Consider the following 21,882-nt stretch of genomic DNA (forward strand, 5'->3'; position numbering starts at 1 on the left):
GCCCTTTAGCTCAAACCTTTCTCGCCCTGTAAGTTGCTGGAAGTGTGAGATGATAACGGCATCTGTGCAACAGGGCATCTGGGACCTTGGTGAACAACTGGACAAACAGTCTATCTCCTTAACCATTGAGATTTAAGGATTGAGTGAGAAATAGAGGAACAACGGAGAAGGGGGTGAATTAGAGTCAAATCAGGAACACAAGAGAAATAAAGGGGAAAAAGATTGGATTAAGAGAAAGAGGGAAAAAAGGAGACAGAGGAAAAGTAAGAAAAAAATGTAAAAATGTATAATTTAATTTTTTTTAACCCTCTAAGAAGCATTGACTTCATGTAGAAAAGAGACTCAACAGTTTAAATAGTTCCCTTTCTGGGCCAGAAAGGCTAATTGGCATTGCATCAATAATTATCACATCATTAAAAGGGTACTTGCACCAATAAGTATCAGCTCTAACTTTCTGCAATGAGTTTAATGTGCAAGTCCAGCAAGTTCTTAAAAATTATGGGAAGATTGAGAGTGAGATGGCAATTGTGTGAGGCAAACAGCAGAGCGGCGTATCTACCAGCAAGTTATGGTGATTTGCAAATTACAGCGTATTTCTTCTTTGCCTGAACTTGCTGGTCGATTTGCGCATTAATGTGCGTTGTGAACTCGCCGTTATTTTTCCAGCAAGATTTGGGCCAATGAATCACGATATTGTCTGTTTGAAACAAATCTTGCCTCAGGCATTCTGTTTTTTTTTAATGAGTACAATGGGTCAGTCATTGTAGACCATGAGAAGATATCCTGGCATAATTCTCATAAAGCAACATTTATTGGTGTTGCCACGGGAACATTAATACGTCCCAAACTAAAATATTTGTCTGAACTAGAAATTATGATTTATATAACTAGATTACAAATAATGCTCTAATTTTCCATCTGGAGACATGGCTATAAATATTTCACATCTGGACTTAAAAGTGTATAAGATTTATGCATGTTAGTGAAAAACAACAAAAGAAACTTGTTCCTTTCACATGAACCAGGATTCCTACTTAGTAAAATGCCTGAACTTTATTTTTTTGTTGCCAATTTGTTTTCCGTTGCTGAATATTTTCCTTTCAATACGAACCTTTTCAAGTTTACCAGAAACTATTTTATCTTTTAGCAGCACAAGAACCAAAATGTTATGGCTGATATTTTCTGCTCTGCCTCCCCCAATTTTTTGGCAGAACTGGGGCAGGGGTGGAAAAAGGTTTGAGGAGTCGCTCTATTGGTTCTATCAATGAGATTCAAATGACAGAAACACAAGATCCAATATATCTTCTGTCATTTGTGCCAGAACATCAGGGAATCACCAGGAATTGGCTATGATCGGTCTCAGAGCAATCAATTGCATAGGCTTATGTGCAAATTTTAAAAGTGCTAATTGTTTTTAAACAACCTTAGGTATTAAACTTAGGGATGAGGGGTGAGATGGCCAAGGTAGATTGGGGAACTACATTAAAAGGTATGATGGTAGACAAGCAATGGCTAGCATTTAAAGAATGAATACATAATTTACAACAAATATACATTCCTTTAAGGCACAAAAACCTCACAGGAAAAGCGGTCCAACCGTGGCTAACAAGAGAAGTTAAAGGTGTTATTAGATCAAAGGAAGAGGCTTATAATGTTGCCAAAAAGAGTAGTAAGCCTGAAGATTGGGAGGATTTTAGAATTCAGCAAAGGAAGACCAAGAAGTTGATAAAGAAAGGGAAAATAGAATATGAGAGTAAACTAGCAAGAGACATAAAAAGACTAAAAGCTTCTATAGGTATGTAAAAAGGAAAAGATTAGCAAAAGTAAACGTGGGTCCCTTACAGGCTGAGACAGGAGAAATTATAATGGGGAATAAGGAAATGGCAGAGAAATTAAACAATTGTGTCTGTCTTCATAGAAGAAATCGCAAAAAACTTCCCGGAAATAGTGGAGAACCAAGGGTCTAGCGAGAATGAGGAACTGAAAGAAATTAGTATTAGTAAAAAAGTAGTACTGGAGAAATTAATGGGACTGAAAGCCGATAAATCCCTGGACCTGATGGCCTACATCCTAGGGTTTTGAAAGAGGTGGCTATAGAGATAGTGGATGGATTGGTTGACATTTTCCAAAATTCCATAGATTCTAGAATGGTTCCCGTGGATTGGAAAGTAGCAAATGTAACCCCACTATTTAAGAAAGGAGGGAGAGAGAAAACGGGAACTACAGGCCAGTTAGTCTGACATCAGTAGTAGGAAAAATGCTAGAATCTATTATTAAGGACGTGGTAACAGGGCACTTAGAAAATAATAATAGGATTGGGCAGAGTCCACACGGATTTATGAATGGGAAATCATGCTTGACAAATCTGTTGGCTTTTTGAGGTTGTAACTAGCCGAATAGATAAGGGGGAACCAGTGGACGTGGTGTCTTTGGATTTTCAGAAGGCATTCGATAAAGTGCCACACAAAAGGTTATTAAACAAAATTAGGGCTCTTGGGATTGGGGGTAATATACTAGCATGGATTGAGGATTGGTTAATAGACAGAAAACAGAGAGTAGGAATAAATGGGTAATTTTTGGGTTGGCAGGCTGTAACTAGTGGGGTACCGCAAGGATGTGTGTTTGGGCTTCAGCTGTTCACAATCTACATCAATGATTTGGATGAGGGGGCCAAATGTAATACATCCAAGTTTGCTGATGATACAAAGCTAGGTAGGAATGTAAGTTGTGAGGAGGATGCAAAGAGGCTTCAAGGGGATATAGACAGGCTAAGTGAGTGGGCAAGAACATGGCAAATGGAATATAATGTGGAGAAATGTGAAGATCCTATAGACAGCACATACTGCACCAGTAGTGGAGGTTGGAGAATGAATTCAATGACTAGAACGTTGATCAAAATAACTGCTCTGTCCTGGAAGACATTGAGCTTCTTCAGTATTGTTGTGGTTGTACCCATCCAAGCAAATGGTGAATATTCATCGCACCAGTGACTTGAGCCTTATAGATGATGGAGAGGCTTTGAGGGGTCAATCATTTGCCTCAGTGTACCCAGACTCTGGCGTCCTCTTGTAGTCCTGATGTTAATATGGTGATGCCATTGAAGGTCAAGGGGAGATCACTGGGATTTCTCTTGTTCGAAATGGTTATTAACCGGCACATATGCGGCGCAATTGTTACCTGCCACTTGTCAGCCAAAGACGGGATACTCTTTAGTTCCTGCCAAAGGCTGACATGGACTGCTTCATTATCAGAGGAGTTGTGACTGAAGAAGAAAACTGTGGTATCATCCGCAAACAACCCCACTTCTGACCCTCTAATGGAGGAAAGAGCATTGATAGTTGAGCCAAGGACGCTTCCCTGAGGAACACCTTGCAGCGATGCACTGGGGCTGCAATGATTGGCCTCTGACAACCATGACCATTTTCCTTTATGTCAGGTGTAATTCCACCTATTGCAGGGTTTTCCTGTGACCTGCGATTAACTTCAGTTTTGCCAGGGCTCCTTAGTGTCATACTCGGTCACATGCTGCCTTGATGTTGAAGGCAGCTACTCTCACCTCTTCTGTGGCATTCATTTCTTGTGTCCATGTCTGGATCAAGACTGTGAGGACAACATTTGGAGCGGAGTGATTCTGGTAGTACCCAAATTGGATATCAATTAAGTAAGTTATTGTTGAGATGGTGTCACTTGATGACACTATTGATGATTCTTTCCATCACTTTACTGATGACTAGCAGGAGGTTGACAGGGTATTAATTGGCTGGTTAGATTTGTCCTATTTTGTGCATAAGACATAATTAGACAATATTCCACATTGTCAGTGTCATGGTTGCACTCATCTTCTTTCGCATGGTAGTAGCAAAGCAAAACAGATGTCAATATCTAAGTCAGATATCCAGGCCAAAGCCTCTGGTGCAACAGCGTGGATATCTTGTAGGCTGCCTGTGAATTTCCTCTGGGGGCAGTGCTCCAGGGTCTGATTAGGAGCTCCACAGTCGCATGATGGGGATGCTTTAATCTTCCATTGATGGAGAAGGTGGCAGCATCTACCATGACCAGTTCTGAGGTGGTTGATGGTTGTCCACTGTTTGCGAGAAAGGTTTAATCCTTCAGGTTGTACTGTGGGGTCCTCTATAAGGAATCCATTCCCTATGTCATAGTTCTTCCAAGCATTTTGCCATCAGTTATCAAGGCTGAGGGGAGATCGCTGAAGAACTTCGGCGATGGTCCAAAATGACCTTCTAGATTTGAGACGGGTTGGTGGTAGGTTGTTCAAGTCAGCCTGGATCAGCTGTCTTTGCTGCTGTAGCAGTTATATTCTCTGGAGACACTTATATTCGTGGCGTAGGTGTGGTGGTGCAATGTTTGCAAGCTCGGGCAGTCAAGGTGTTGGTGCTGATAAAAGCATACAGGTGATAATTCTCATAGTAGAATTCAGCTGGACATCAACGGATTTGACATGCAGACTCGATAGCCATGCTAGAAAGCAGTACTCCGCTGTAGAGTACACTAGGGCGAGTGTTGCTGTACGGAAGGTTTGAGCGTCTGCTCCCCATGAGGATCCGGTGAGTTTCTGGATCAAGTTGACCCTACTCTTTAGTTTCTTCCCAAGGTTCTGGAGATGTCTATATGACAGGGTGTGATCTAGCGTGACTCCTAAATAGGAGTTTTTTTTGACATGGTTTACCTCTGCGCCGCAGAAGGAGATTTTCAAAGCTTGGTTTGCTTGATGGGTGTTGAGGTGGAATGTCGAGGTGACAGTCTTTTGCAGGTTTGGCCAAAGTTGCCATCGACAGAAGTAGGCTTCCATCCTCTGTAAATCACTGGTCAGGGTCTCCTCGGTGATGGACAGATTCATGCTTTGTGTGGCCAAGGCAATGTCATCATCAGCATATACGAACTTGTGGTTGCACTGACACAACTCAACAGGAGAGCAGCTAGCTCTGGTGTGCTCATCTCCAGTACTACAGCCAGGATATTGTCAAGGCTCACAGCCTTCACTGTGCCCAGTGCATTCAGCTGCTTCTTAATGTAATGTGGAGTCACCACTGGCATAGATGGGTCTTCAAGGGGAGGTAAAGTAGGATCGTCCATTAGGCATTTTTGACTGAAGATGTTTACAAACAATTCAGCTTTATCTCTTGCACTTCAATGTGGTTGAGGTACTGGATGCTCATGAAGCCGCCTCCTCTTTTTTGTTGCCCGTTTGTCAACTACCATTCTCTACTGGATGTGGTAGAGCTAGGGAGCTTTACTCTGACCTTTTGGTTGTAGGACCACTTATCTCTGGATAAATTCCTGCTTTTAATGCTTAACATGCAGGTATCCCTGTGTTGTAGGTGCAACAGGTTGGTATTACTGGTGTTGCTCCTGGAATGCCTTCTACATTCCTCATTGAATTAGTGTTGATCACCCAGCTTACAGGTGATCGTGGAGTGAAGGATATGATGGACCATGGGGTTACTGATTATGGTGGTATACAAATCTGTTGCTGCTAGTGGCCTGCCTGTAGCGGGAGCCTCGGCCGACTTGAAAGTCAGCGAAGATGAAATGGCGACGGGCGGGAACAGAGTGACTTCAGGCCGGTAAGTCAACTCAGCCTAATCTTAACCCCTCCCACGCACCATTCTTGCTGGAATTTCTAAGCAAGGAGATTTATTCTAGTAACATGCCTGTTGTGTTTCAGATTTTAGAATCATAGATTCATACAGCCTAGAAGGGGGCCATTCGGCCCATCATGCCTGTGCCAGATCTTTGAAAGAGCTATTCAAATATTCCCACTCCCCTGCTCTTTCCCCATAGCCCTGCAAATGTTTTGTTTTCAAGAATATGTCCAATTCCCTTTTGAAAGTTACTAGTGAATCTGTTTCCACCACCCTTTCAGGCAGTGCAGTCCTGTAGCGAACGGCATGTGCTGGTGGCCATGTTGCGGGCGACCGTCACGTGGTCAGTGTGGCATGAAGAAGCAGAGCGAAGCAGCTTGTGGCATGAAGAAGTGGACCATAGAGGTCACAGGGCCGGGAGGCGCAAGGTGCTCGTGGCGCAAAGAAGCTGACAGAAGAAGTCTGCTGGGAGAGAAAAGCGCAAGTCCGGGGAAAGAAAGCAGCTCAGGGTGCACAGGTTCAGGGAAGAAAATTCAAGAGACATGAGGCAATGCAGGGGGAGAGAGGAGCTTGGGGGAGAGAGGGAGAAGCAGAGGAACTTGAGGGCAGGAAGCAATGTAAAAGAGAGGAGCTGGGGGGCAGGTTGTAAAGGAGGGGAGCTCGGGGGTGGGGGACCAGAGTAAAAGAGAGGAGCAGAGCAACAACCAAAAACCTACTCATTGTCACGGGTTTGTAAGTATTATTATATAATTGTCACTGTAATTCTGTGTTCTGTAATAACCAAGTCGCCATATTTAATTGACTATCTAAAATTGTGTAGGGTAATTGTTAAAATATAAGATATATAAAAAGGATTTGAGAACCAATGAAGAATAAAGTTTAATGATTAACCAAACAGGATTACTCGGGCCCCAGCGGAAAGTACCCGCTTCCCTTAAGGGAGAGAGATTCTCACCAACTGACTAAGGAGGGTAAATACGAATACCATTTTATATATAAAAAAAATTCTTACATAAGGTGCCCAACGTGGGGCCAGAGTAATTTAAAAAACAGTGAAAATCTGCAAACATTAAAAGAAGGAACCTAGAGTTAGATAAGTAACACAAGAAAAAGAAAAGGGAATAGATATCAATATATGAGGGAGATATAATAAACCACTTCACTAAGATAGACAAATAGGGGACAAGGACTAACGACCTGGGAAAACCATACTTGCGTGAACTATTTAGGGACTCTCCAAGGGAGAACACCAAGGAGATAATGTAGACCAAATTAAGAGAAAAATAAAGGTGTCTGATAAACAGGGAAAGGATAAACAAGAGATATCTGTAGTAACAGAAATGTCCAAAATAAGTATCAATATATGGAAATTCAAAGGACAAAGTCAGATTTAATCCAAGTACAGATAATTATACTGAAACAGACAATGAAATAGGTATTGAGGATAGGGAAGTAAAAGATGAGATAAAGATAGTACAGAGATAGAGATAGTACAGAGACAAAAATAGAGATAATACAGAGATAAAGATAATACAGAGATAAAGATAGTACAGAGTCAGAGATAGTACAGAGATAGAGATAAAGATAGTACAGAGTCAGAGACAGTATAGAGTCAGAGACAGTATAGAGTCAGAGATAGTACAGAGACAGAGATAATACAGAGATAAAGATAGTACAGAGATAAAGATAGTACAATCAGAGACAGTATAGAGTCAGAGATAAAGATAGTACAGAGATAGAGATAATACAGAGATAAAGATAGTACAGAGATAGAGATAGTACAGAGATAGAGATAATACAGAGATAAAGATAGTACAGAGATAGAGATAATAAAGAGATAAAGATAGTACAATCAGAGACAGTATAGAGTCAGAGATAGTACAGAGATAAAGATAGTACAGAGATAGAGATAGTAGAGACAGAGATAGAGATAATACAGAGATAAAGATAGTACAGAGATAGAGATAGTACAATCAGAGATAGTATAGAGTCAGAGATAGTACAGAGATAAAGATAGTACAGAGATAGAGATAATACAGAGATAAAGATAGTACAGAGATAGAGATAGTACAGAGACAGAGATAGAGATAATACAGAGATAGAGATAGTACAGAGATAGAGATAATACAGAGATAAAGATAGTACAATCAGAGACAGTATAGAGTCAGAGATAGTACAGAGATAAAGATAGTACAGAGATAGAGATAGTACAGAGACAGAGATAGAGATAATACAGAGATAAAGATAGTACAGAGATAGAGATAGTACAGAGACAGAGATAGAGATAATACAGAGATAAAGATAGTACAGAGATAGAGATAGTACAGAGACAGAGATAGAGATAATACAGAGATAAAGATAGTACAGAGATAAAGATAGTACAATCAGAGACAGTATAGTCAGAGATAGTACAGAGATAAAGATAGTACAGAGATAGAGATAATACAGAGATAGAGATAGTACAGAGATAAAGATAGTACAATCAGAGACAGTATAGAGTCAGAGATAGTACAGAGATAAAGATAGTACAGAGATAGAGATAGTACAGAGACAGAGATAGAGATAATACAGAGATAAAGATAGTACAGAGATAGAGATAGTACAGAGACAGAGATAGAGATAATACAGAGATAAAGATAGTACAGAGACAGAGATAGTACAGAGACAGAGATAGTACAGAGATAAAGATAGTACAGAGATAAAGATAGTACAGAGATAAAGATAGTACAGAGATAGAGATAGTACAGAGACAGAGATAGTACAGAGACAGAGATAGTACAGAGATAAAGATAGTACAGAGATAAAGATAATACAGAGATAAAGATAGTACAGAGATAGAGATAGTACAGAGACAGAGATAGAGATAATACAGAGATAAAGATAGTACAGAGATAGAGATAGTACAGAGATAGAGATAGAGATAATACAGAGATAAAGATAGTACAAAGATAGAGATAGTACAGAGATAAAGATAGAGATAATACAGAGATAAAGATAATACAGAGATAAAGATAATACAGAGATAAAGATAATACAGAGATAAAGATAGTATAGTCAGAGACAGTATAGAGTCAGAGATAGTACAGAGACAGAGATAATACAGAGATAAAGATAGCACAGAGATAGAGATAATACAGAGATAAAGATAGTACAGAGATAGAGATAGTACAGAGATAAAGATAGTACAGAGTCAGAAATAGTACAAAGACAGAGATAGAGATAATACAGAGATATAGTACAGAGATAGAGATAGTACAGAGACAGAGATAGATAATACAGAGATAAAGATATTACAGAGATAGAGATAGTACAGAGTCAGTGTTGAGATAGTAGAGATAAAGAGAGTACAGAGATAGAGATGGTGCAGCCAGAACAAATGACTAATGTCAAAGGGAAACTTGCAAAATTTCATGCACAATGGACAAACATAAGGGACTTATTAATAGGGAAGAAACCTATGATGAAACATCCACCAGTACATCAGAAAGAGAAAACAGGAATACAGAACGGGAATGATAGAGCACAGAATTTAGCACATCAGGCAGCCAGGGGAATAGAATCCATGATCGTAACACGATCAAGGAAAGATACTAGGCCCGTGACAAACTCTGACCCACAGGAATCAGTCCCGTGATGACACTGACAAATTGGAACCCTGTTGGAGGGGGAATTCCCATGAATTAAACACCAACAAGCAGTTATGTATACTCGATCTAGAATGGATTATCCCGCTAAAAGTAGATGCAAAGAGCTACTAAAGGAAATCTATGAAGGAATGGGTGGATTACGTCTATCTGTGAAAATGATGAATTTGGGACCGACTGGTGACCTGGGATCGTGAATGATGTAAACTGTATTCAATGTGCTAGAGTTAATGCAAATAATCAAAAAACAGTGGAACTCTGTATCGTACAACAAAGGCCAGTGAAACAGGTAAAGGGAAACAAAACAATCCTGAAAACCCTCGTTGCAAATTCAAGGAAAATACACATGAAGAAACAGCAGAAGAAGAGGCTGAAAAAGCAGAGGACAAGGGTGACCAAGAAACTAAATCTGATGAAGAAGCTGTGAAAGAAGACACAAAGAGTGAAAACACTGAGGAAGAAGATAAAGCAAAATCAACTGTAGAAGAGAAAGCCAGAGAAAAAAAAGGTAGAGAAGGAGGATGTGAAAAAGGGAGGAAAGGAGCAACCAAAGGATAACCACGAAAAAGAACCTACCAAAGACCAAAAAGAACCAGTGGAAAAAGCAGATGAAAAATAAACAGTTGAACCTAAAGTAAAAGATAAGGAATGAGAGAAAGAAAGCCCAGAAAAGGAGCCAGAGGCTAAAGAAACAGCAAAGATAGAAAAGAAGGAGCCAGAGGAGCCCTCCAAATCAGAATCTAAATCCAATGAAGGTGAAAAGAAAAATAATCAAAACCAGAAAAGAAAAAAAAAATCTAAACATAGTCAAACAAAATCAAATGAAAGGAGTGAATGTGAATATCTCTATTGTAAAACACACATTCTGGTGAAAGACAGAAACCGTCTGGTGTTTCAGGGAGCTGTGGAGAACATTGCAATGAAGAAACCTAAAGAGAAAACTCAACTGTTTGAACAAGTTAGCAACTCTGGGGAACTGTCTAATGAACATAACAAGAAGAAGAAAGAAATGGCGAGTGCGGAAGAAGAAGCTGGGTTCAACTACAACAAAAAGAAAAATGTGGCAGCTGAGCGCAAACATGCACAGCTTGAGAAAGTGGGAAATCCAATATAACGGACGCTATCAGTTTTGTGATGGACAAGAGAAGTGCGAATCTCAGAGTGCAGCCGTCTGCTTGTGCAGCTCGTTCTGCAAGCAGGGGATGTAGCGAAAGGCATGTGGCTGTGCGTGTGCGTGGCGGCTGTGTTGCGGGCAAACATTATGTGATCGTAGTGGCGCGAACAAGCGGCGACTGACGAGGTCACATGGTCGGTGCGGCGTGAAGAAGTGGCGCAAAGCAGCTTGTGTTGCAATGAAGCGGAGTCAGAGGTCACATGGGCTGGTAGCGCGAAGCAGCACACGTCAAAATTCCAGTGGGAGAAAGAAGCGTGAGCCAAAGAAAAAAAGAGAGCAGCTCGGGGTGCAGAGGTCGAGGGAAGCAAAGTAAAGGGATGAGAGGCAATGTAGGGGAGAGAGGAGTGCGGGGTCAAGATTTAGAAGGAGAGGAGCTTGGGGATAGAAAGCAATGTAAAAGAGGGGAGCTCTGGAGGGTGATGCAGAAAGAGAGGAGCTCGGGGACGAGATGTAAAAGGGGGGAGCTCAGGGGTGGGGGAGCAGAACAAAAGAGAGGAGCAGAGCAACAACTGAAAACCTACTCATCGTCACGGGCTTGTGAGTATTGTTATATAGTCTGTAATTCTGTGTTCTGTAATAACCAAGTTGCAACATTAATTGACTATAAAATTGTGTAGGATAATTGTTAAAGTATGAGATAAATAAAAAGGATTTGAGAATCAATGAAGAATAAAGTTTAGTGATTAACAAACTGTGTTTACTCGAGCCCCAGCAGAAGGTACCTGCTTCCCTTAAGGGAGAGAGAGTCTCACCAACTGACTGAGGAGGGTAAATACGAATACAATTTTATACATAAAAAAAATTGTTACACATCCAGATCATAACACCCCGCTGCGTTAAAACATTTCTCATCATCTCCCCCCTGGTTCTTTTGTCAATTATGTTAAAATCTGTGCCCTCTGGTTACTGAGCCTCCTGCCAATGAAAACAGTTTCTCACCATCTATTCCAGCAAAACCCCTCTTTTTGTGACCTTTTTCCTACGGAAAGATTCAGGAATGAGTTATATTGAAATAATTGCATTTAAATTAAAGTGAGCCAGCCAATCGGTTTTAAAAAGTTAGAGGCCGAGCAGAAGGAAAGAAAAATTTAAAAGTGAGCATTCTGCTCTCCATTCTGCATAATGCAGCAATTTTTTCTATGTTGCAGGAAGCATTATAGAAGAAGTTTAAATATGGCTGGAAGAATGATCCTGTACAATCGGGTGTATTATGTAAAATAAAGCCAGTTTTTGATTTGACATTGACCTCATCTCAGCAGAATTTTCATCAGTTCCACCTACTGGAGAAGCCCTTGCAAGGGCAAGTGCAAAGGACGCAATATCCCGTTAATTCACAAGAGGTAGGATACAATTAGATATTGGCCAGTACAGGTGAATCCTGAATGCGAGAGACACAGGGGGTGAAATTGGATAAAACCTAAAAATGGGCGCGGGAGCACAAAGCGCGATGTGCCCCCGTTCCAAGTGGTGCTGGCAGCACACAGAATTTGTGCTGCCTGCTCATTATAATGATTGGAGCGCTGATCTCAGCGCCAAATGCACTGCTGGTTGGTTTAGCACTGAACAGGGGGGCCAATATCGGGTGCCGTCTACTGGCCAATTAAAATTTGGCCTAGGCTCTCTGTACTACTTAAAGGGGAGTTGCTTTGTTGCAGAAGCACCTCATTGTCACTCTGAAGCCATGGCCCAACAGAGAAGAGAGAGGGCAAGAAGGTTTTTTGATGCGGCACTGGAGGCCTTGGTCCTGGGGGTGCACAGACGGTGTAAGGTCCTCTACCCGCAGGGGGGGCAGGAGGCCTTCCAGGCAGCACGTCAGAAGGCTGTGAGAGGAAATAGCACAAGTTGTCAGTGCCACGAGTGTTGTCCCCAGGACCTGGATCCAGTGTTGCAAAAAGTTTAATGACCTCACTCAAGTGGTTAAGGTGAGTGAATGCATCTTCAAGTGCCATATCCCACCAACTGCATCACTAGCCTCACACACTCCTCAATACACCACACCCCATCACTCACCTACCAAGAATCTCTAGCTATCACCACTCATACCTCACAATCATAGTTTTACCTCACCCACACACACTTACCACTGCTGCAAGACTCACACCCACATTTCACACCATGCACACACTGCCAGTTATTCAACCATGACAGGCACATCACTCAAACACATTGCACCACACTCACTGACACAATTCCCTTTCTCTTGCAGGCAAAGGTGGCTCACAACCACCGTGAGTAGCAGCAGATGGGTGGAGGGAAGCCCGTCTTCACAACCTCATGGAGCTGGAGGACACAGTGCTGGAGAAAATTGGAGGGGCCATCACTGAGGCCGTGGCGAGCGATGAAGTTGAAAGCATTGCTGATGATGACGGTATGCTCATAGCTAATCCTTCTTCTCACATCCCACTTCCCCCTTATCCCACAGTCTCTTCTCACTTGCAAGCTGCTGATGGTGTAATCATGCACATCTTGCTTTCCCCCTCCCCTCACCACAACCCGATCCTTGTGCCTTTCTCCTTTCAGATACCAAAGAAGTCAGGGGGGAAGGGTAGCTCGGATGCCAGCTCCCCAGAGGGCAAGTTTGCGCACGAATTCTGCTGCACAAGACTCAGATGATGCGGCCTTCAGAAGATGGGTGATGGACATGCACATAGAAATGCTTGGTTCAATGGCAGGCCTGCCAGAGAGCCTCTTGTCAGTGTCAAGGAGCATGGAGGTGTCTGGCTTCAACATTGCAGGGGGATTGCACAGAGCTTGGAGCCCACGATTTCCAGGATGGAAGTGATGGGCAACTCCATTAGGGCACTTGTAGAGTCAACCATGATGCAGTGTGTGATGGGCAATCTCGCAGGTTCCATTGCAGCACAGGTAGAAGCAATCCAAAGTCTCAGTGCTGCAGTGGAAGCTCAGATTGCTCCCATGTAGTCTCAGCTTGCTGCCATCGTGACTGGGTTTACTAGTGTGGAAAGGGGCTTGCAGGGTCTCACAGCAGTCCAGCAATCTTTGCTCCAACAGATGGCTAGAAATGCTGAGGCACCGTCCCAGGGGAGTGGCAGTGGATCCGTGGAGCAAGAACCTGCTGTCCTCTTTCAGGAAGACAGCATTCGTCCTCCCACCCCTGCCACTCCACCAGTGCCCCTGCTGCTGCCTGTTATCCAGCCAGCCCAGACTGCTGCCACCCATGCCAAGGTGGTGCAGTCTACAAACAGGCCTTCTAGGCCCAGAGCTGCTCGAGGTTGTCCTGCAAGGCCATCTGCAGTCTCGCCCACAGAAAGTCAGTAGTCTTCCATCAGTCATGCTGCAGCCACTTGGGTAGCACTTCGTAGGAGTACTAGAGCAGGCAAAGGAACATGAAAGACAGACACTAAAGGAATGCACAAGGGTGATTAGTTGATGTTGTTGTGGTGTATTGGAATTGATAAATTTACAAATTATGTTTGGAATGTCTGTTTTGTGGTGGCATTCATTTCAGCTTTGTGCTCAAGAAGACGCTGTGATGTTCCGTGACAGAGGGATGGTAAGGTGGGGAAGTGGTGAGCAATGGGTATCTGGGGTTTCATTCCTTGGAACTTGATTCTGATGAGGCGCTCACGAACAGCCTGTCTGGAACAGGGATCTGCTGCCTGCCTACTCCCTTACTCCTCCTCTGGTAGTCCCGGAACCCGCTGTGGCAAGAGCTGCGCCATCATGGTGGCCATGTTGTAGAGGATGCAGCAGATCAGTACGAAATTGGACAACAGTGTGTACTGGAGGGCTCCTCCCCAATGGTCAAGGCAGCGGAATCGTTGCTTCAGAACCCCGAAGGTCTGCTCGATGTGTTTCCTCGTGGCAGCATGGCTTTCAATATATGATTGCTGGTCAAGAGTAGTGGGGTTGCGGAGGGGAGTTATCAGCCAGGTGTAGAGCGGATAGCCCTTGTCTCCGAGCAGCCACCCTCGGATTTAACATGGTGGCTGGAAGATTGCTGGCACACCAGACTGGCACAGGATGAAGGCATCATGATTGCTGCCAGCATACCAGGCATTCACCATCATGATGTGTTGGGCATGGTCGCACACCAACTGCACATTAAGTGAGTGGTAGCCTTTGCAGTTGCGGTACATCTCAAGATTGATGTGCGGTGCCCGCTAAGCCATGGCACCACAGGGAAGCCCGGTATCCTGACAAAGCCACATGTGCTCTCCTCCTGCCTCTCTCTGTTCAGAGAGAAGACAATTAAGTCCCTTCTCCTGGAGTACAGAGCCTCTGTGACCTCCCGGATGCAGTGATGGACAGCGAACTGGGAGATGTTCGCTATGTCTCCTGCTCCAGACTGGAAGGATCCGGTGGCAAAAAAAGTGAGGCCACGGTGACCTTGAGGGCCACTGGCAGAGCGGTCATCGCCCTGCTCTGAGGCTGTAGGTCTGGTTGCAGGAGGTGGCAGGGTTCTGTGACCACCTCCTTGGTGAAACGAAGCCTCTGAATACACTGCTCCTGGCTTAAGTGCAGTCAGAAGTGTTCCCTGAGTACCCTAATTGGGTAAGGCCTCCTGTTGAGAGCCCTCCTGCCCCTCGTCCTCCTCCCTCTGTGAGCAGCTTGTCCTCTTCTTCGTTGCCTCTGCTCCATTTCCCTGTCATACTCTAGCGCGAGGGCGACTGCAAGTAGAGCCCCCATGACTAGGAGCAAGTGGTCTGAGCAGAACCCTTTAAATCTGAAGCAAGGCATTATCCACTTGCAGCACCACTCCCTGCCACTTCACCAACTTTAAATAACTGTAGAAAGCTCCAAACAGTTGCACAAACTTACAGAGCCAGTACAAATCAAAAATCAAGTCAGCTGTAAATTGTTACTGATCCCATTAAATAGCACTAGTGGGGGGTTCTTCCTGCTGCTGAACGCATGTTCAGCTGGTCGTGATTTGAAGAGGACATTGAATGGAGCAGCAACATTGAAAATGGCAGGTCATGCGTCAAATCAGCATTGCACACTGATTGACATCACAATCTGCCTCATTACCATTTCTCCAATGAGCGCAGGCAACGGCCGTGCTTCCGATCTACCCAAAATGGCAGCCACCACAGGACTCACTAGAAGTGGGCGGAAGCAAGGCAGCCATCAGTTTTCTTGGAAACCAGCCTTACCAGCCACCGCGAAGATGCTGAATTTCATGGCCACAGAGTCCACTTATGGGAGAGACCTGTGCTGTCGAACCCAAGAGAAATTTAAGGCAAACCTCTTTGTCAGCTTTTCCCTTCTTCTTCTTCTTCTTCTTCTTTTCCTTTTTGCCCTTTTTGCCTTTTTTCTCTTTCTTTTCTTTATCTTTCTTTTTATTTTTATTTTCTTCTTGTGCAGCAAGTTCTTGAAGCACCTGAGGAGAAAAGAAAAGTTATTACTATATTGGCTAAATTTCTCAACTGAAAATCCTGTCTACAACATATATCAAAGAGCTAAAAAATATCTCAAATCCTATATTTAAACTACCAGGCATGAAGGCATTTTAAATAGATGTGCATTGTTAATCAAATACCTCCACTCTGAGCCACAAACACTGAATATTCCAGTCCATTGCTTATTACTATTAGTGATATTAGTGTTCGCCGATACTAATCAGAAAATTTTGTAAACTGAGGTCTCTGGCAACAGAAATTACATTAACTGAAGGTCCATTCAATGACAATGTCATGAATTTCTTTTGCCAGTTGCTACAGTTAGGTACTTCTCAAAAGATATGCCCACAGTGCACGTCTTTGGTGGCCATGTAAAACTATATATGTAATGGAACAATCAAGTTATTTCATATCATGCCTACAACCAGGCAAATCTGAATGTTCTGTGATAAAGCAAACTTTTGAGTTGTTTGATCAGTGCCTTTGGTCACTCTGCTGATGTTTTGCAGTATGAGGTCGTCAGAGACATCAGATTATTTGTATTGCGCTACGAGACGCACAATGTGCTGCATATTTTGGCTATTCAGAGGAGTACTGACATTGAGATTAACAAAGAATAGATCTGTGCCCTGGTTATGGATCCTAGGTATCCTGCAATCACTAGGGAGTATTATTTATTTGTTGACAGAACAGAAACCCTTATGGCTGATATGCTCCATTGACTAAACTTACTCAACTTTTATTTCTAGCTGAGTATAATCCATCACACAAGCACTCTGTGATAGTCCATGCTTGCTAGTTTGCCAATTAGTTCTCCACACTAAGTGAGCTTACCAGCCTTCCAAAAACTTGCCAGAAAACTCAAACTTGCTGGAACCGAATGAAGTGCTCTCGTAGGCTTTCATTTGGCTAAGACCTTCTCTTTAATCTCCATTTCTTAGAGAGCTTATTACATGTTCACCCTATTCTTTCTTGAAGAACAGAATGGCTACCAGAGCTAGAATGACAGTTTCTGAATGGCTGCCAGTAATGGATTGGATGTGGTTTGATTGTAACTATTAGAGCTGGTTTTGTAACATATTTTTAATATTAAAATATGACTTATTTAAGTTAACTGAATGTACCACTTTTATTGATCAACAGACCTGAGTGAAAGGCTAAATACCATAGTTTAGGACATCAAGATTGAAAAAGAAAAACAGACAAAGCAAACCAGGAAATAGTGGTTAGGTTGGGTGTTAAGTTGGAGGACAAGAGAAAGACTAATGGAGGTAAGGAGTTCCTAGGAAAGATGAAGTTAAAGCAGGAGACACTGCAATGAGTTTCGATTTCAACATAATAAGGTGTATGGAAGCAAACAAAAGGGAAGGTATATTTAGAGTTTCAGAAAATCATGAGGATTCCAATCCAGATAAACAGTCATTACTAAAATAAAGAGACAAGAAAGTTTGTGATGGAGGGAAATTGGAGGCTAGGCGTGAATGAAGGATCTAATATCAGACAACAATCCTTTCTTTACATTCTGTCTAGGCACAAGAAAGAGAGAGAGCGATAGAGAGGTGCTAGAAGGGTCTCCATATATGTGAGCAGCATTCAAATATTAGACAGATAGTTCAAACAATTTGGAGCTGGCCAAGACAGTGACAACTAAATCATCACTGCCCAAAAGAAAAGCTTGGAGGTGTGTAATATAGGGCGAAAGATCACCAGTGGAACAGTCTTACTGAAAACCATACCATCAATCATAGATAGACGAGTGAAATGGGCAAACACATGGTAGATGAAATTTAATGCAGAGAAGTGTGTAGTGATGCATTTTCGAAAGAAAAATGAAGTCAATATAAACCAAATGGTACAATTTTAAAGGGGGTGCACAAACAAAAGAGACCAGGGGTTCACATACACAAATCTTTGAAGGTGGCAGGACAAGTTGATATGGCTGTTAAAAAAGCATACGGGATGTTACGTTGTTATAGTATCACATCGTTAAATAAGAACACAAGGAGACACAACATGGTAGCAGCGGTACAAGTGAGTACAAAACTGTGCTATACGGACTACGAATAAGACGAAAAGTGATTTTATGTGGTGATTGAGAGTAAATCGTACGGGAAACTAAAATGACGGCACTGACTGTGCAAATGCAACCCCTCATGAACTGGAAAGCCGACGATATAGTAGAAGCATTCCGCAAGTTCAAACAGAAAAGTGAGCTTACATTCAAAAGCTTCCTGAAGGGTACTACCAACGAGGAAAAGGTTAGTTACATTCTGTTGTGGACAGGAGAAAAAGGTCTAGATTTGTATAATAGCTGGAGTTTGACTGAAGAGGAAAAGGAAAACCCTGCGACAATTTTTGATAAATTCAGCAACCATCTAGAGCCTAAATCCAATCACCGTATACACAGATACAAATTCCAGAGTCTAAGACAGGAACCCGGTGAAACAGCTGACAATTCCCCGACATGGCTGAGAAATGAAGCCAGCAAGTGTAAATTTAAGGAAATGGAGGAAAGGCTTGTGGACCAGCTAATATGGGGGTCAGCGCATGTAGAGGTACAAAAAGCCCTGATAGGAAAAGAAAAGCTCGGAATAACAGAGGCTATAGACACTGCGAGAGCTCATGAAGCCATGAAGCAGCAAATGAAAATGTTGATTTCTCAAACGGCTGATATGCGGACGGCTTCTGAGACGGACAACAGAGTGGATGCAGTGAGAGAAAAGTACAACACACAAAGACATGCACACGACAACGGGGGAAACGTGCAGAAACTGTGGAAGACCGCACGATTACACAGACAAGAGGAAATGTCCAGCATATGGAACAAGCTGCAATGCATGTGGCAAACTAAACCACTGGGAAAAGAGGTGTAGAACGAAGAAAGAAGGAACATACGTCAAAAACAAAGGCGGACAGCAGAACCAGAGAAAGAAACACAATATCCATGCCATGGATGAGCAGGATGATGATGATGATCACGACAATGCTCTAAACATCGAAACCATAAAGATACAGCTTCACGAGATGTCCAGAGCGGAAAATACTCCGAGGAGAGAATTGCACACCATCATCCAAATCAAAAAAAAGGTCAAAGGTCGGCCCACAACCATCAACTTAAAGTTGAAGCTGGACACAGGGGCTCAGAGCAACATTCTCCCATTGAGACTGTACCAGCAGATCTTTCCTGAAAACCTGAGAGAAGCTGGCTACCCGAAAAATGGTTGTTTAAAGGCAAGTAATGTCACGCTGACAGCATACGGGGGGAGTGAGCTTAAACAACTCGGAATAACCTTTATCAAAGGGACACATAAAAGAAAGAACATCAACTGCATGTTCTATGTCACCGACACTGAGGGGCCAGCGATCCTGGGATTAAACAGCTGCGAGAAGTTGAGATTGATCTCAGTGCATCACGAGCTGACGGAAACGCCACTGAAGATAGACAGCAACAACCCACTGGAGAACCGCCCACAAATCAAGAGTTAAAAAGACTTGATAGACATGTATCCGGAATGTTTCGATGATACAGTGGGACTCTGACCCCTTGTCAGGACAAAGTCAGCATGGTTTTATGAAGGGGAAGTCATGTTTGACAAATTTGCTGGAGTTCTTTGAGGAAGTAACATATAGGGTGGATAAAGGACGTAGTGTATTTAGACTTCCAAAAGGCATTTGACAAGGTGCCACACAAAAGATTATTGCTTAAGATAAAAAATCACAGGATTGGGGGTAATATTCTGGCATGGATAGAGGATTGGCTATCTAACAGAAGGCAGAGAGTTGGGATAAATGGTTCATTCTCAGACTGGCAATCAGTAACTAGTGGTGTTCCGCAGGGGTCAGTGCTGGGTCGCCAACTCTTTACAATCTATATTAACGATTTGGAGGAGGGGACCGAGTGTAACATATCAAAGTTTGCAGATGATACTAAGATGGGAGGGAAAGTAGTGAGTGAGGAGGACATAAAAAACCTGCAAGGGGACATAGACAGGCTAAGTAACTGGGCAGAGATTTGGCAGATGGAATACAATACTGGAAAGTGTGAGGTTATGCACTTTGGCAGGAAAAATCGTAGAGCAAGTTATGATCTTAATGGCAAGAAACTGGAAAGTACTGAAGTACAAAGGGATCTGGGGGTCCTGGTGCACGAAACTCAAAAGGTTAGTATGCAGGTGCAGCAAGTGATTAAGAAGGCCAATGGAATGTTGGCTTTCATTGCTAAGGGGATAGAATATAAAAATAGGGAGGTATTGCTTCAGTTGTACAAGGTATTGGTGAGACCGCACCTGGAATACTGCGTACAGTTTTGGTGTCCATACTTAAGAAAGGACATACTTGCTCTCGAGTCAGTACAAAGAAGGTTCACTCGGTTAATCCCGGGGATGAGGGAATGGACATATGAGGAGAGGTTGAGTAGATTGGGACTCTACTCATTGGAGTTCAGAAGAATGAGAGGCGATCTTATTGAAACATATAAGATTGTGAAGGGGTTGGGTCGGGTGGATGCGGGGAGGATGTTCCCGATGATGGGTGAAACTAGGACTAGGGGGCATAGTCTTAGAATAAGGGGCTGCTCTTTCAAAACTGAGATGAGGAGGAACTACTTCACTCAGAGGGTGGTAGGTCCATGGAATATGCTGCCCCAAAAAGCTGTAGAAGCTACATCATTACATAAATTTAAAACAGAAATAGAGAGTTTCCTAGAAGTAAAGGGTTACGGGGAGCGGGCAGGAATTTGGACATGAGTCTAGGTTCGGATCGGTCATGGCCCTGTCGGCAGCGGAGCGGGCCCAGGGGCCGTGTAGCCTGATCCTGCTCCTATTTCGGGTGTCTAATTCTGCTAGATTCAGGAGATGGTTCTGTGATAGTGGATTGGCGGTTAGGATCAGATCAGCCATGATCTTATTGAATGGCAGAGCAGGCTCGAGGGGCCGATTGGCCTACTCCTGCTCCTATTTCTTATGTTCTTATGTTCTTAAAAAAGACTTGATAGACATGTATCCGGAATGTTTCGATGATACAGTGGGATGTTTCAGAGATTTCCAATACCACATTACCATCGATCCAGAGGTAAAGTCCGTTATCCATGCTCCACGAAAAGTACCCATCGAGCTGAAGACAAAGCTTGAAAGAGAGCTAAAGGAGATGGAAGAAAAGGGAATGATCGTAAAGGTCACTGAACCCACAGACTGGGTAAACTCAATTGTGGTACGAGAAAAGCCAAACGGGCGTCTCAGAATATGTTTGGACCCCAAAGATCTAAACCAGGCGATAAAGAGGGACCACTATCCCACCCCAACGCGAGAGGAGATAACGCCATCACTGGCAGGAGCCAAGGTTTTCTCAAAACTAGATGCCAGAAATGGATATTGGAACTTGAAGTTGGATGAGGAATCAACAACACTGACAACACTCAACACACCATTTGGGCGTTACAAATTCCTGCGGCTACCATTCGGGCTAAAGGTCAGTCAAGATATCTTTCAACATAAAATAGACGAGACATACAGAGGCTGTGAAGGAGCTATAGGAATAGCTGATGATATTCAGATCTATGGAGCAGATGAAAGAGACCATGACATGCACCTACATGAGGCCATGGAGAGTACCAGGAAGGCTGGCATCAAGTTAAATGCAGATAAGTGCATAGTTAAAGTCAAGGAATGCCAATTCTTCGGTATGATTTATACACCAGAGGGAGTCAAGCCAAATCCAGAGAAGATTGCAACGATTGCTGAAATGAAACCACCCAAAGACAAGAAAGAGCTGAGGAGTTACCTCGGCTTGGTCCATTACATGAGTTCTTTCATCCCACACATGTCGGAACATACAACAAATCTCAGAGAGCTATTGAAAGAAGACGCCGAATACCAGTGGTCTGAATCACACGAAAGGAATTTCAAACAACTTAAAGAACTGTTGTGCAAAGAAACAAGTCTGTCGTATTATGACAGAAGAAAACCAGTCACTCTGCAAGTAGACGCTTCTACCAGAGGACTAGGGGCAGCTCTGGTGCAGGAAGGAAAGCCGATAGCTTTCGCATCAAAGGCCTTGACGTCAGCCGAGACGAGATACGCCAACATCGAAAGAGAACTATT

The 21,882-nt window shown here is 43.0% G+C and overlaps 1 protein-coding gene across 1 annotated transcript in view; it reads right to left on the reverse strand.

The window, feature by feature from the left end:
* Positions 1 to 21,882, reverse strand: part of LOC147120121 (dynein regulatory complex subunit 11-like) — a 368,896-nt gene that overhangs the window by 225,676 nt on the left and 121,338 nt on the right. Inside the window, exon 8 of the mRNA XM_085985675.1 lies at positions 15,631 to 15,765. Within this exon, the coding sequence (XP_085841801.1) occupies positions 15,631 to 15,765 (135 nt within the window). The remainder of the gene's footprint in view (positions 1 to 15,630; positions 15,766 to 21,882) is intronic.

Source organism: Somniosus microcephalus, chromosome 4 (genome assembly GCF_052327205.1).
Source record: "Somniosus microcephalus isolate GS21.2 chromosome 4, FLI_Smic_1.0, whole genome shotgun sequence".
Taxonomy (NCBI): Eukaryota; Metazoa; Chordata; class Chondrichthyes; order Squaliformes; family Somniosidae; genus Somniosus; species Somniosus microcephalus.